Genomic DNA, 16520 nt, shown 5'->3' with positions numbered 1-16520 from the left:
AATAAAAGCATGCCTTAAAAATGGTAAAATGTTTTAAACGGTTCAAAAAACACTACAAGGAATGTTCTGAAATGTATTTTAAGCTAATCTAAAGGGTGTGCTTGCAAAAAGTTTTCTGCTCGCTTCGTTCGCAGGGAAGCCTCTTCTTTCAGATATGCTTAGAGCCTCCAATAACTTATCGGTTCCATGGCTAAATCTTGTCAACTTAAAAGATCTAGAGTGTATGAAACGCGGTTTCACGGCTAAATTGAAACCCTCCACAATGCAAGTGACCTAACGCGGGTTGTTACGCGCTTTGTAAATTTAAGCGCGTGTAACAACAGGAAAGATCTCTAGTTTGTCTGCAGGACTAGAGGAGGGTTAAAGTCGTGGAGGGTTTGAATGAGATTGATTTCAGGTTTTCAGGTCTAAACGTATGCTGCGGCAAGTTCATTCACGATGTACAGAGGGGAGGGGGGGGGGGGGGAAGGAAAAGGACTGATTAATATTCTAACTTATCACTATGGTTTATAAAGTAGTTGCACATTGTAACTGTTCACTGGTAAATGAATCTGTAATTTAAAAAAAATAAAAATACGAATCGTAGTCTAAAACATGTAAAAGGACCCATTACGGTTACGGCCTCAAGTGGCAGTGACCCAAGGTTTGTAGCAAAAACCTGATAGAGAAGATTGAAATTCCACTCTTTGTGATCTAAAAGATGTTGCGGGAAGCTCAAATTTCAAAACTGTTTTTGCCGTGACAAGGCTGTCTTTTTAATTACATTTGCATTCTTAGAATGTTTCCATTCGCTGCCCGACTGAAGTCCTTTTGCCAGTTGCAGAGAATAGAGCTGACTCGACCAAAATTAAGTTATTCACAATGACCCGCAGGGTGAACAGTACAGTAAGGAATTTTGCGGATAACGGACGGAGTTTTACGGTTTGGAACGTGTGCAAAATGATCTGCATAGGTCGAGAGAATGAATGAAATTGGCCGGGTAAAGCAGGGCAGAGGCGGTATGACTCAATAACATCGTGCTGCTTTGCAGTTTAATGGAAATGTTTAGATGCACTATCTTCATGCCACGGTGCCAGCAAATAGACTATGTTGGGGGGGGGGTATGAATTGGGGGGGGGTGTGAGTAGAGGAGGGTGGGAGACATAATAAAAAGTTAAAGGCCGAGCCTTTTTTAAGAGGGAGCGCCAATTTTACGACTAGGAAACGCCCTTGAATAAATCTTGGTCACACAAAGGCAGTATTTTAAACTGTAAAATCGCAAAGGCAGTCTTTCAAACCGAATTTTCGAATTTTGATGCTTCCAGTCCCTGGATAATGCATTCTTTTGAACAAATTCTACTAAAGCAATCCTCCATTTCCTATTGAAAATTCATTTATTTTTGCAAACTGGTACAACGGTTTGCTTTTTATCGAACCATGGTAAAAACGAAGTTACTCCAAGAACTGACAATGATGATGACGATGCCGACGATGAATTCGATATAAATGAAGATAATGACCAAGTTGGCATTGACTAGATTGAAAGAAAACATAAATTTGATTTCTGGCCTCATATAATAGGCTTTCAATGGGAATTATTAAAAATAATAAATGCAAAAAATTTGGTCGTAACCAAATTTCGTCCTATTTTGAATTTGGTCAAAGAAAATTTGGTCAAAATATTTGTCGAAATTTTGTCACGAGGAAACTTTTTTAGTTAATGGAGATGGGATTTCAGCAAGGACGTAGCACTGAGTAGGAACAAGATAAAGTTTGTAGTTCTTCTTCAAAGTATTTTCTTCATTCCGGAAAACACATTTGCATCCTGAAAGATGGAAGTATTGGTCCCTTGCTGGTCTTCTTTCTGTGTTCCTGGCTCGGAGGCAGGGGTAATTGACTAAAACAAAATACAAAAGAGAAAATAAAAGATCTCAATAAATTCCTCAATCTAAGATAAGAGGTAAGCTGAGGTTTCTACCGAATTTGGTATGGGAAACCCTCCTCCCCTGAGGCAGCTGTTGCACTTGGGCGCAGCTGTGTGCACGTGAAAACAACAGGTCACCATTCCATTCAGATTGGCGACGGTATGGTTGCCAGCCTTGACTAATTCATAATTTAAGCAAGTCTAGAATTGCTTGTTGCTCTAGTACCACCCAGAAACACCGTACTAAAAAAAGTTTTTGGTAAAGCTTTCCGGTAAATATTCCGGTAAAGCTTTAACAGATAACAGAAAATTCTATGAAGAATTCATTGTCTTTATACTGTGAAACATAACTGCTATTACCAAGATAAAACAAAGAAGTTCTTGCATTTACCTCCCTCTGCCAAGCGATCCATTATCCATCATTACATTCACGTCTCTCCGTTTGCTCCTTTGCATCAAGATTTATCACTACCAAAAAACGAAATGTAAAACAATACTTCTCATTGGGAGTCACTTCAAAAACTTTGATTATCTCCATTTCCTATCTCTTCTTGGCAAATATTTGACAATTTTTTTCCTTGCTTGGTACGATTCCAGTTTTATCTTTTTATAATTCACTGTTGAATGTAGTGGGTTCCTTAGACAGACACAATAAGCCTCATTTTTATTTCTATTTTTATCATTATAAGCTTCATTTATTTTTATTATTGAAGGTTTTGCCTACAATTACGGACTATTCAAGGAGATTTAGAAACACCATTGTTCACCTAGATGTAATTTTTAATGCTTTATGCTAAAATGTTAGGTCTACTCTCAAATTACATTTTTTTCTCAATTGTGTTCAATCGAACACCAGGCTCTTCTATCTGATCTGTTGATGTAGTAGTAGCTTGTTCAACCCTGTTGAAAGTAAATTGGTTAAGAGCACAATAGCAAGTTTTGAAGACCAAGGGGAATCTGCAACTCAGTAACTTCAGCCCTGTAATGGGGGTGGTGTTGGGTTAGGGTACGTTGAGACAGGTGGCTGGTTACCAACGCCGCTGGACGGGAGGGTCTCTAGCTACGTATGATATGATTCAGGCTTTGCTTACAAAAACATTACAGGCCCTGGGTGCCAGAGTCTCCATTAATTATTCTCAGAAATATCGTTTGAAACTAGTCACTGAAAACTTTGTGCCAGCGCAGCCGTCTACTTTATCCCTGGATTCATGAGGCTCTGGTCCCCAGGGTATTGACTGACCTTATTTTCTTTAGCAATGGATTTTGGTGTCTCTTTTTAGCCATCCTTCGATATTTTGTCCATTTCTACTTCTTCATATACCTATTTTTCTCCCCATATTTCAACTTACCTTACTTGTACTTCAGCCTCGGCTTGCTCTAATTTATTCTTAATTTTTGAATAATTTCGAGGCTTGTGTTTATAAAAAGTTGTCGTTAAGATCAAAAAAGAGTTTATTTTGTAACCATCGCAAGGCACCATCCCGGAAACTAAAATTCCAGTGCGTGCTTGTCTACTTGAAATCGAACGAGAAAGGTTAATAAGTCAATTATTTAAAGGTCAATGTTTTATATATTTTAGTGTTAACCTGAATGCCAATTTTCTAGTGTTAGATGAAAAGGTGAAACGTATAAATGAATTTGTTATTTTTCGGTGGTGTCCTGTAAATGAAGCCCTTTTGCTTATAAAGGAGGGTCACAAAAAATTAATGTAGTGGCTTACTGAATCGCTTGAGTTGATTATCAAGTTCTCCTCTCTCTTTTCTAAAAAATGGTATATTTCAACTACTAGCAAATCTAACTTTTATTTCAGCCTTCATTACTCATGAAATTTAATCAACACATCCCTGATAATCAACACATCCAATTTCAAGTTCTATCAAGTCAGAATAAATAAATTGAAGCGTTGTATTTAGTATGAAAAATCTTAACTTTAATTTCTAAGCAAGCTAAGTATGAAAAAAATTACAAAGCAAGCTATGGTACTTTCTGAGCGGTTGGCCTATTACTGACAATAGAGTGCTGCAAGTCATTTGTTAAAAAGGTAAAAGCTTGGGACGGTCCTATGTTTTGTTGTGCCAGCTAAAGATGTAGTAGGTAGACCTTATGATGAAGTTTGATATAAGAATGTTACACAAGAGGATGCTTGACCAAAGATAGCAAGTGAACTACCCATATATAGTTTTTGGTCAAAGGGAAGCACAGGTTGGGTAACTTTGGGTTCCAGAGCGTCAAATGGGCGGTAGGGCGTTGCGGGAGAGTGCGGAGGAGGCGAGAAGAGAGGAGGCCGCCTATTCCCCACTTTACGCTCTGAAACCAAGGCTAAAATTGAGTTTTCATTTACGCTGATAGCACCATCTGTAGGCCTGAAGCAAAAATGAGGAAATTTGACAATGCTTACAGAACACTATAAAAATGTTTATCTTTAAAGTGAATACCCATTCTGTTCTTGTTGTGTTGTTGCTTCTCTTTTACATTCAGCTTGAAGTCAATTAAACAGAGGTAGAGTTTTTATTTGCAACAAACACTTCTGTTGATCAGGAGTTTCGTTTGCAATTTTTTTGACAAACATCCTTATAAAGCGTGTTTCGTAACATCATAATTTAGATTGCATGTAACGGGTGGTTTTCTATGGAAAATGTGTGAAGATACAAACACCAATTTGTCGCTTACAAAAGGCAATTGTTTTTGACAAAGGAAATAATTTTTATCAGTTGGTGGGAAGAAATAACAACGCCAACGACGCAACTTGACTTTTTAGATAGAGTGTTCCTAAATTGTTCTTTAATTATTTTGGATATTAAATTGATACAAATTGAAGGGATTTTGACACGAAACAATATGTTACTGAAAAAAAAACATTAGGAGGGTATTATAAAAGTGCATGTATTGTTTCTTTAGCAATCTCTGCATGATCTATATCATGTTGTGAGGGATCTATACATAATAATAAATTTCTTATATTTTAACGAACCTTAGCCTTAGCTTGTTCTAAATTTTCTCTTTATTTTTTACCAATTTTGAGGCTTTTATTTTCGTACAACCGTTCACATGAGAGTGTATCTTAAAAAAAATAAAGAGTTTTGACGACGAAAGTAATTTTTGGCTTTTTTGAAATATGATAAATATTCATTCGGGTTGAAATTTCAAGTTTAAGCCCGTGTGATGATGGTTTTGCCTTTTAAGTGATTATATTCGCAAAATATGGGGGCAAATTTTGTATAATGCTTGCGTGCCGCCGAGCATGGTGAATTGAGAATCATATCTGAACATAGCATGAGAGCATAGAGTTTCAAGAAACAATGCTTATGAATAAAATATGAACTGGTTATGTGATTTGGTTTAGGGGAACAAAGGGCACGGTATTCGATGAATGACTGTTGGTTTCTTTGGTCGGGTCTTTACTCGCTTTCAAAGTGCAAGCCTCAGCGAAGAGCCACATCTGACAAGAGACACCCGAGATTGGCGTCCTGGTAACCGCCCAGTTTCAGTCAGGAGAGTTGTCCAGAATTAGGACGATTGCCTGACATCCATATTCAAGGCATTAGTGACTGCTAGCTTTTGAGCGAAGCTCGGCTTTCCTTATGGTAAGTTACCTTTCCATTTTCATGCTCTGGGTTGAAGCCCTGTTGTGTACTCAGGTAGCCACTTCACGCACTGCCAGATTTCGTGGAGGCCATCACGGTTTGTTTACAAGGCACGCTCCTCAAGATTCAATCACCTCTTGATCGCCCATTCAGAATTTCGCCGGCGCACAATCAACGCTGCAGCCGATATATCCATTTTTTCCAGGGTTTATTATTGTTACCCAAATGCACGACATCTTCAAAGGCAGCCCCGCAATACAAGCAAGTCTCGAGGCCTTTTATAGTGATCTGCGTTAGGAATGCGTTTGGCGTACATTTAATTACATGGCGTAAACTTATTGAGTGAAGTTTGAATCGCAAGGTTTGAAAGGCCATTAACAGGTACATGGTATTCAAAATGAGCTCGGTAGGCCGGCTGGTTAGGCTGAGCATGTAGCCCATTCATAGCAGTTCTTAAGCAAACAATGTCCTCAGATATACCCTTGTTGTTCAAAGCGACCGAAGTGAAAGAAACGTCGAAAATCTAAGGACTTTCTTGTTTAGCGTGCCAACTTTAGCAAGTTGGGTGTTGCCTTACGCAGGGATCTAAGTTCGTGTAGTTGTAAATAGACGACAAACGTTAGGACAGGTCCTGTTGGCCTCAAGTAAATATACTAGCATAGCAGGTCAGGATTAGAATACTAAGCTCTTTACAAATTTTCGAGATAGTTGAATAACAATCCATGCACTGCTTCGCTTTGTGGTCACATATCCGTTCACAAAAGGTACATCAAAAGTGATAAAATATGTTTAAAGCGCCCCGCTGATCTCCTATTGTCTTTTGGACAAGAAGCTTGTTGCTCAACGCTGATTGGTCAAAGCCATGTCATTTCGAGTGTTTTTATCACGCAACGTGTGTTGAGAACAATCAATAGAATCCAATAGAAAGCCGCAATGTTTCGCCTTGGTATGCATGGTATTCTCAGAAATTAAGCCCTTTCTACAATTACAACTCGAGTCTTTTTGGCGTAACTACACAGTACACACACAAGTCGATCTCTAGGAAATGCCGGTATAACTCAGGCGCTCAAGAAACATTGTTTACATGCGTGATAAAGGCATCTCAGAAGGAAATCAAATGGTTTGTATTCATTGCATGCCTTGTTTCGTTACGATAATAGGGTTAATCAGCCCCCTGGGAGGGCAAGACCGTTAAATTCAGTTCACTGTCTAAACAGTTGTGTTTTTTAATGTTTTTAAATGAACGGCCTGTCAAAATGTGAAAGTTTCCTGTTTCTTTTGATCAGGAATTTGTACGATTTCATGAATAAGTGCTTACAAATGATAACCTGCCACCGTTGATGTTCGTGTATTATTCATGAATTGTAAGTTCATTCAAAAGAATCAATCCTAGATTGTGAGCCGTCGCCCTCGGCTTCGCGTGAGTCGTCCTATCTCTACGGTCGTCACTCTGCTTTTACGCAGTAACAAGATTAATGGCATTAATTCAGGACCAGCATACAACTTTCTAAATTACCTGCTTCTAGCTTGCGACGAAGATTCTAGCTAGATACCCTCTATTTGAGCTTTTATTTTTCATTTTGGTAGTTGCTCACAGCTCAGGCGCCTTTGAAAAGCCAGTGAGCAGCTGGAATAAAATATTTGTTTTAACCGCAATCGACCTTTGTAAATACACCGTATCGCCTGATCCCAAGCACGGAAGGGAAGAAAACCCGCTCCCCTAACTTGCAAGGAGTATTCCAACATATGCTTTGTACAAATGATAAATCTGGCATGCAGCCTTTTGGCCATTAATTTAGGTAAAAAAGCCTCAAAATACTAGGGCTTTGTTGTGGCCAGCTTCAAAATTGTCTGTTAATAATGCTACACAGACTTGTGCTGTCTCTTTGCCTGTGTCCAATTTCCTGCAGTTCTCAAATTGGCCTCCGTAGGTGAGCGAAAGAAGTGATGGTGATAGGAAAGTGGACGATAAAAAGACACTCGATAACATAAAAACGAAAAGCCCGTTGCCACACTTGAACTCGAAAAGCATTTCAGTCAATGGGACAGACAAGGACGCTGATAAGAACATCATTTTGAGCACCGGCAAAGCTACGTCTCCAGTCCTGGTCATCGAAGAGGAAAGTATGAGCAGCAGTCAATCAATAGAAGATGGTAGGGTGGCAAATGGACAAGATAGTCCCGTTCATGACCTTGAAGTTGAGAGTGACGACATAGGAGATGCAGATTATGAAAACAGAAAGGTAATTTCCTCGCAAATTAATTTTATGTTTGAGCTGGAACTGTTAGCCTGGCTGTCCATTTGTTATTTGTAACAGTAGATCTTTGTTTAGCAGCCTCGTGAAATTCCTCTTAGGGGGGTGTGTGGCCGACCTGGAGAAATGAAAACCGGCAGTGTTGACAGTGCTTGAATGTCATGTCCCGTTTCCTTCTTTTATGCGAGGTTTTTCAACATGTAAACAAGACAGGATTAATCCGTCGACAAATTGAAGCAAGCAACAGCCACCGTGAGGCCCGCACGGCTCCTCGGTAATTGAATCGCAATTTTAATATGCGGCAGCCAAATCCCAAAAGGAACATTTGTTAGGAAAGTCTACAAGATTTAATATTTAGCCCTTCATCTTTGAAAAGGCCTTTTGCATTAACCGTACTCAGTTGATAAAGACAACTTTGACAGTGGCTTTGGTATCAATTCAACTTTAACTTGCAAAATTCGACTCCAACTATGTGTGCTCTTATGCTCTAAGCCGTTTCTCTAAGTCACTGCAATAGAAATTGCCTTTTCCAAAATGTCAGGTCTTATAATTACCCAATTCATATAATCTTTTGCTTTGAACATATACAGTTTTTTTAAGGTAATGCGCACCCCTATCAGAATCTCCTTAAAACTTTACCCTTCGTCCGATTTAATTGCACTTCCTCGCCACTCACAACCCCCTAATCCCAGCCACACCCTCAGTATGTTCAAGCAAGCGTTTTAAGTAACTCAAGTGTAAAACATGCACCACATTTTCCGGCATTGTCAATATTCAATGTTAACTGCTTTGCACATGAACTTCACTTGCTCCCAGTTAACTACACTGGCAGGGATGTATTAGTATGAAAGGAAAACAAGGATACCCGAGTGTTTACAGAGACAATATTTATTGCCCAAATAGACAGTATTTTCTTTTCAAGGGTTCAGTTCCTCTATGTCCCCACACACCAACCCAGCATTAATGGTTAGGCCAAAGACGCCCTCTCGAACCGATTTTATTTCCCTGCAGAAGTCCATATGTCTTTTCACTGTTTTGAAAGGTGTGGCTCTTTTTGCACAAATTGGCAAAATGGATGAACCATACCGGATGCTTGTTACCTAAGGAAGTTGGATTTCAAACCAACAGCACAGTGTTGGATGACTTAACGACATGGTTTATACCTCGTACGGAATTCTAGGTTAGATAGTCTTACATCCTGGAGACTGATCATTAATTGACTCTGTGCCTTAATTAATTTATAACATTAAATTGATTTTAATATAAGTTTCATAAATCTAACTCTAAACATAGCATTTATTTAATCCATCAATAGATTTTAGGAAGACACTTTAAATGGAGCTTTATACTTTTCAGCCCAGGCTCCTATGTAGTATTTGAAATTTTAACTAAAGTTCTTTGCTGTGGCATCGAAACATTGGACTTGTTTTACATAAAAACACTGGACATCCTCTGCGTTTCATCCCCCTTACTCCTCTCAGTGCAAAATCTCATATTTGATTAAGGGTCAAAGTTTTTCAAAATAAACGGTGTTTGAATATTATAAATTGCAAGTAAACAAGATATTTATTATCAGCATATCGACAAGAAACAGTGTAAAATCTGTAAGAAAAATTCATGTATTTTAATTTGTTTTAAGATGCTCTTTTCCAGGGAGTGGGAGCTAATTGAAATCCTAATGACTGTTTGAAATGAACCCATTTGTAAGCACATTTTAGTTAACTTGCATCGCCTATCTGCTCAGGTTTCTCGTTCGTTTGAGAGAAGACCTTTATGATGGTAATGAAGGTCAAAGAGAAGAACGTTGATTTCTAATGATCTGTAGTAACCAAGTATCATAATAAAGTTCATTAATGATGTATACACTCATTAAGCTAGAACAAATTAAGAACAAGCTGAGGCTGAGCTTCTGCAAATTGCAATTTTGAACAACGTTTTTCTCAAATCGAGGATTTTTAGCGATGTGTGGGTGCTTTTTCGGTGAATATTCAAATTTGTCAGCAAATTAAGGCTGTCTCACTCACTTCGTTGGCAAATGAGGCCTGTACAGAGCGAAAAAGCTAGCACTCGCACTGCTTACACCCTATTAATTCAGAACAAATTAAGAGCAATCTAGCCTCAGATTTTCGAAAAAATTAAGAACAGTCAGCCTGAACTTAAATTTACTGGTTCTTATAAAAGAAAGAGTGTACCCCCAACTCTGACCCATAATCCATCAGATGGACTTTCCCGTCTGTAAGGATCATTAGTACCCTCTGAAGTATGGTATGACCTGTTGAGAATGCCCTTGCGTGCCACCATTAGAAAAACCAGCTAGTATTTTTTTGGACCGGTTTGTTCAATTCTCATTCTTTGCATGATCGTTCTTGTTAAAGAACATGCTGTGATTCATGTTCCATAAAGAAGGAGGTAATTTGAGGTTTGTGGAAGAAAGGCAGTTCTTTTGTGACATGGCGAATGCATAACCACAACATGATCTTTGCAACAATGCAGGCCTGTGCTTCTGTGTGTAGCTTATTTCATTCCTTACTGCATCCACATCGAGCATGTTTTTGCTCAAATATTTGCAATGTTGTATCCAGCCTAAAAGCATCCGTTACCAAAGCTTTGTTTGAGATTATTTCTGTTTACATTGTTTTTGTTGTTTACTAAAGACTACACGATAACATAGAAGTGCTGGCGCTACTCAAAACTACTTTTTTGATCTTTTGCTAGAAACTAGATGGAAAATTTGTGCATCAATTGATAGAATTGTCAAAAAACTGACTTGCTACTTAAAACAATAGGGTATTATATCAAACCCATTTATATCAAACCAAATGATACAACTGTGTATACTTGAAAAACATTCGAAAAACAGGCCCCAGAATGTTTAGACTCTTTAGTTAATACTAAGACCTTTTCTTAGTTCTTTATAAACGCAGATAAACAAGTTTTTTTGATAATATTTTTCAGCGAAATAGCCATGGCTATCAACATCTTGGATGCCATGTTCAAGAATTTTTTTGTTGGTTTATAATTGATGGTGCTTTCGACATTGCGTTTTTCTGATTTATTTCTTGCGAAATTGTAAAAATAAATTTTATATTTCCTTGTAACTGGTATCAAGTCCTGGCTCTGTTGAAAATGTTTTTTAAACTGTGTTGTGGTTGACTTTTGCGTATTTCAAATAGTTTTGCCAGCCTTTCTTTCTGCAGAATTTGCTTAAGAATTTCATTTCCATTAATCTTGGTAAATGTTTAATTTGGTGGAGGCTGAACACCGCATATTTTTGTACGAAATTGAGACCAACACTTTTGTAGTCGCTTCATTTTACACTGTCCACCTAACTTTTAAATTTCAATTTTGTTCTACTGGCAATGACTGCTGCCTGCACAGTACAGTTTCAAAACAAGTCTTGTTGATATGTTGATACTAGAATACACATCCTTGGTTTCGCTCAGCTTATCAGTCGAAGTATCAAACTTGCAGTATTCAAAATGCCGGTGCTCATCTTTATTCGCATGTTCTTCAACAATTGGATGCACATCAATTTTGCCAACCACTACCTTTGACTACAACATATGCAGTGTACACAACAGTCATTAGTATTCAATATAAGGTATCATGGACTGCCTTACTGCACAAGCAGAATTTGGAATTCGCTTCCAGACCACCAGTCGATACCATAAAGTTTTGGGCGTGACCGACCTGACCACGACAGAGCAATAAGAAGAACCGAAAATGGTTTATTGAAGTGACGTGCCTGATCTTGTTGGTAACCCCTTTTGTGCTTAGTTTCAGTGTACAATGCAAATTCCCCCGTCGACAGAAAACTCCTTTCTTTAGCTGACGTTTCTTGCTATGTGTTGTATTCCACAAGCCTCCTTTGTTGGAATACTGCTTTTTATGATTCTCTTCAATAGCTTCGTGAACTGCAGTAGCGTGAAAACACTTTGAGATGGGTGAAGCATAATAAACTTGTAATTCCTGCCAAAATTTTAGAAAAGATGTTGGTAATTTTTGCATTTCATCTTTCTGTTAGTGATGGCCGATTGAAACCCATCCCCCTATTATGCCTATCACAAAACATGATTTACATTATTACGGAAAAATAAATTTTGATTGTTGTTGCCACTAGGTTCCTTCGGCTGATCTTTTCAGCAAATTATTGGTTTGGGATTCTTTGTTTTGCAACTTGTTTAAATTCTTTGAAAGATGGTTGAACCACACGAACATTACACAGCATCACTGCCCGAGGGTCTGCATGTCATATCGTCGATTCCCGCGTGTCTGCGTATCACCATCTTGTTGATTGAAAGATATTGGATATGCACACGGTTGTAGCATGGTTTCGTTTCATAAACAACTGCTCAGTTTACAGTTGTCCATAAACCATATTACGACCCGGGAATAAACTTACCAACCACCAAACCGTTCACCGGTATCAGTTTTCTTCGTTCTACACTGGCCTGTACTGTTAGTTGATAATGCATGTCAGATTAGATTTCACTGCAAAGGTTTGGATTTCCCAAGCAAAAAAGTTATCGTCTCTAACTTCTCAGCTCCTGGAGAAGAGCAGGGCGAATGAAATTTGTCATTTACTTGCATTTGCTCGTTATTGTTTCAGATGGTCTCATTTGAGGGGCATGGTTAGAATAAGATGTCTAGGGTGCTCAGGAGAACATCTTTTCTGTTAGGAGAAAGCGTGCATCAAGACAGAAAGTTGGAATTTTAATAAACCCAAAGGCTAACAATCTTTTGGTGGTACAAAACTTGTAAATGGCTTCGAAAAAAAGCAAACATTTAGTAAACTAAAGCTTTTCGTCACTCTTCAGAGGCCTAAAATTCATCTATCTATCATCTTGGTGCTTTTCAACGACACACTATCTGGTTGCCATCCTTTGAATGGCAAGCGCAGTTCTGAACGTAGTAAACTTCAAATGCTTCCCTTTCAATGGCCTTGTCAAAATGCATTTGTAATTTTCACTAGCTGCTAAGAGCAACAGTTCTTGAGTTTGGTACGGAACCTCGTATGTAGTGGTTCATATGCTTCTGTAGCCTCGTTTTAGTTAAATGCCAGCACTCAATAAGAGTTGAATTCTTGTCACGAACCTTGGATAATTCTAACCTTCCTTTTGCCACATCTTTGTGTCGCTATCTTGTCTGACTCTCACTGCGGTCGTACCAAAGTCAAAGGTCCTGCCCTAAATATGCACCGTAACTTCTTTTGTTGTGGCCTGGAGAAGCAGTTTTCTATTCGGCCTTCGAATTCTAGGCATTTTATCCATAGTTAAAAGAATTTCTTTGATATGTAGCTGGCCAGAGAAGCTTCGCAAGGAATGACTTTACTAACCTTGCGAAACAATAAAGGTCGCCAATATGGTAAGAAATAATTGATAAGCCGGTTTAACAGAATCACATGATGGTTTGTCATGAATGTGGATGTGTTGTTCCTCATTTCTCCACTTCCTTAATTCTGCCCAAAGTAGATGAGAGTGAACATGCGGAGATCAAGCGTTATAGGATCTTCTTTACGTTCATCATATTTAATTATGTAGGCAATTTTAATTACCAGTGAAATATGTCCTCAAAGTATTTGTAGAGACTTCACATACGAAAGTTCATTGTGGTTTGTCAAGTTGCACCGTTGTAAAATGCGAACGGTTTGTCAAGTTGCATTCTTTAATTCACAAATATTCGACAACACGAGCTATTTCAAAGCCCGGATTCTTCCCAATTTAGCAAACCTAAATCGATTATTTATCTATGGTAAGCCAAAATGCTTAAATTTAATATTGTTATTGCTCGGTGAAGGGTTGCTCCCTCTTTTTAATTCAGAATACGTTTTTGCATCTGCTTTTTTCCGATTGCTTCTTGGGATCTGGGCCCGAGTGTATTAAGAAGTGATCGTTGGATAAGGAGTCTGGGTCTAAGTCTCATTCAAAGTTCTAAGATAATGGATAAAACAGATTATTGATATCGTGGCATCATCTTTGCTGTGATCGAGATTGCTACTAAAGTCTGACATGCTTATCTTTGAAATTTAAAAGCCATTGATTTTGACACTGAATTAGGATGTAACTCAAATTTTACCTGCTAGCATTAAATTGCTCGATTTTTCCTTTTAAAATTTTTCGTTTCTTCCCGTTTTTATTTTTCTGTTTGGAAAAATGCTTTTTAACATTCGTTTTCAAAGATCAATAAAACATCAAATGAGGCAAATAGACACTCAGTAAATTGGACATTAAAGTACTGATAGGGGTTTCATGTTTCGCGCTCGATTTTTTCCAATATTAAATGGCAACTACCAGAGGCGTAGCGTGCGGGAATGGGGGGTGGGGGGTGTACATGTTACAATAAATTTTAACAAAATATTAATGTAACAAAAGAATTTCTGTCGGTAAAATATGGTTTTGCATCTCTTACACCCTCCCAGCGAGAATGGTCACGCGACGCCACTGACAACTACCAAAAAATTCTTTTGTACTCTATTATTCTGTTGTTTAAGTCATTGATTCAAAATGACCTGCTCTGGAATTTTTCATCGCCTTCTGGAATCCAGATGTTTGTCTGTTACTTAATAGGGGTACACTCAATCAGTAATATTTACATGTTGAAATCCGCCGTGGTAAACACAAGTCGTACAAACATTGATTATGACGACCAAATAATTTCTTTTTTAGAAACAAAGTTCACATCAACAGCAACCGAAGAAAGTTATTCATCGTGAAAAAAGGTCAGATGATCGGAGACAAGTGAGTATTTCAAACCTTTTCCAGCAAATTATTCCTCTGTCATTTCTCTCGAATAAACGATGACTTTTTGATAACTTTTTGAAAAGATTGGCAAGCGAATTTTTTTTCAAAATCTGAACCCTTTCTCTTCAATGGAAAGACAGGACCTTTCTCCAGTAAAGTAGGCAGGGAAAGCATCAGTTTGTTGTGTGCCCACTGATGGTTTTCGGGGATCTAGGGGGAGGGACACGGTCAAAGAAAACAAATTTTAAGAGCAAAGGACTCTGAATTGTTAAGAAATTAAGATAATGTCTGCAGGTATATCTATTTGCTTTATCTATTTATTATTTTATCTTTTGTCATCTGTTCCGATTCCCAATGGTACCCTACTTTCTCGTTTTGGGATTGAAGCTTGTATCCTCTGGGATTTGTCAGTCACAAAAGCTGTCTTCGGAGTCCAATGTTTTGTAATTCTTCAAATGGATTTTTTCTCAATTGTCCAAACTCATTTTCAAACTGCAATTACACATTTTCAAAATATGCCTGTATTTCATCCATTTTCGTTCCATGGCAGTTTGTCATTTTGACAGTATTGGATAACCGAGATTATTTCCTGGCTCCTAATTAAAGTATCCCATTTGATTTTAGTTTTGAGACCTAAAAATGCGAAAAACATTTCTTGGTTATTTGTACAGCCATAAAGTAAAAATGGCTGCTTGTTAGAGAATTCGTAAATTTTAATCAACAAATTGCACACGGGATGTGAAACATTCTTCGTTTTTCATAATCCAAAGTGGTCTACCAGAGAATTAGAAATATTAAATCGATCTGGATAGAACGGCCATATTTCCGGAATGCATATCTTGGCTCAAAGTCTTTTCTAGCTACTTTGAAAGCATTTTTTTGCCTCAAAACAAAGAGCAAGACATTCAATGAATTCTTAAAATGGACATCAGTTGATTTTTATTTTGTGGTTGTGGCCATTTCTCAATGGTTTTTCCCAGGTCGGTGTGTCAAAGAACTTGTTCTACCAACACGGCCATTGTACTTTTTCAAATGAACCATTATTGATCGTAGCGTTTAGATGTTTAGCAGATTTGATCGAATTCCTCGCTTCCATGAATCTAATTGAACTTCAAAGTTGGAAACACACCATTGAAACTTCTTATTCGTGGGATGTTTTCTGGCAGTGTCAGAACAGGATAATATACTTGAGAAACTGATTCGTAATGTCATTATGTTATTGTGTCATTTGCGAAGGATGTCGTTATGAATAATGTTTGAATAATCTTCAATTACATATAAAATTAGTACTTAATAAACTGAACAAAATAATGACCAAAAGAATTGCAAAGGCCGAGACAGAAATGGCGGTATACCAGCAGCTCCATTTTATTTCTGACAGGATGTATTTTTGTTACTATTTAATGGCATAACTTTTTTCCAGACTAGAAGTACTTCCCCAAAAAATCCGTATGGAAGGACAATGCGGACTAGCTTAATTCAGACACCTATAGTTTGGCCACCATCAAACGTTCCGCAAAGTTGGGCCCAGTTTGGTGGATATCATTATCCGACCCAGGGAAGAATGCCTGCTCCACTGGCTTTAATTTCACCTTATACCCCGGTAAGTGTCAATTATTTGCCGTATGTGATAAAGCACTTCTGCTCAAGCCGTAGCTAGCTATCTACCCGAGGAAGTAGCCTAAGAAGGAAAAATTCCCTCGTTTTCGAAATGAAGCTTTTTTCCAAGGGAGATTTTACCCCCAACGCCTCTCATAGTGAGTACCCTGCGTTTGTTTTCGATGAGAAAGTTTGATATTCAGAAGGAGAGGTTAAGGGTGGGTTGAAAACGATTGAAGACCGTATGATCCCGTTTTTATCTCCATAAAATCCCTTCGTTAGAAAGCTAGTAAGAATTATTTAGTTTCTGCGCACCTTTTAGCACATCGTTCTTTGGTTAGTATGGTGTTTTGCGGAAACCACAAGTGCCTCGCAATTTCCGGCCTCAATAGCCTCATCAGAGTTTTTTGGTCAATCAATCAACAGGCCTTCCTCTATG

General features: G+C 38.1%; 1 protein-coding gene and 1 long non-coding RNA gene across 4 annotated transcripts in view; one reads left to right on the top strand and one right to left on the bottom strand.

Annotated features, from left to right (window-relative positions):
- Window positions 1-1537: 1537 nt before the first annotated feature.
- On the bottom strand, window positions 1538-4462 carry LOC148958382 (uncharacterized). Its single transcript, XR_016144707.1, has 3 exons — window positions 4339-4462; window positions 2295-2371; window positions 1538-1876 (listed from the first exon to the last, which is right to left on the bottom strand). It is a non-coding gene; the product is annotated as an uncharacterized LOC148958382 (long non-coding RNA).
- A 780-nt stretch (window positions 4463-5242) lies between these two features.
- Window positions 5243-16520, top strand: part of LOC148958381 (RNA-binding motif, single-stranded-interacting protein 2-like) — a 30279-nt gene continuing 19001 nt past the window's right edge. The window contains exons 1-4 of one of the 3 annotated variants that reach the window (XM_089113230.1): window positions 5243-5487; window positions 7419-7730; window positions 14408-14479; window positions 15906-16085. In XM_089113230.1, the coding sequence (XP_088969356.1) occupies window positions 5485-5487; window positions 7419-7730; window positions 14408-14479; window positions 15906-16085 (567 nt within the window). In that variant the 5' untranslated portion in view covers window positions 5243-5484. Of the gene's footprint in view, window positions 5488-6280; window positions 6608-7418; window positions 7731-14407; window positions 14480-15905; window positions 16086-16520 lie in introns of those variants that run through there. The other 2 variants (XM_089113228.1, XM_089113229.1) reach the window with 2 other exon arrangements.

The sequence above is a fragment of the Rhopilema esculentum genome, chromosome 16 (assembly GCF_057945365.1).
Source record: "Rhopilema esculentum isolate cy_ngs chromosome 16, ASM5794536v1, whole genome shotgun sequence".
Taxonomy (NCBI): Eukaryota; Metazoa; Cnidaria; class Scyphozoa; order Rhizostomeae; family Rhizostomatidae; genus Rhopilema; species Rhopilema esculentum.
This window is presented reverse-complemented; position numbering and strand designations above follow the sequence as displayed.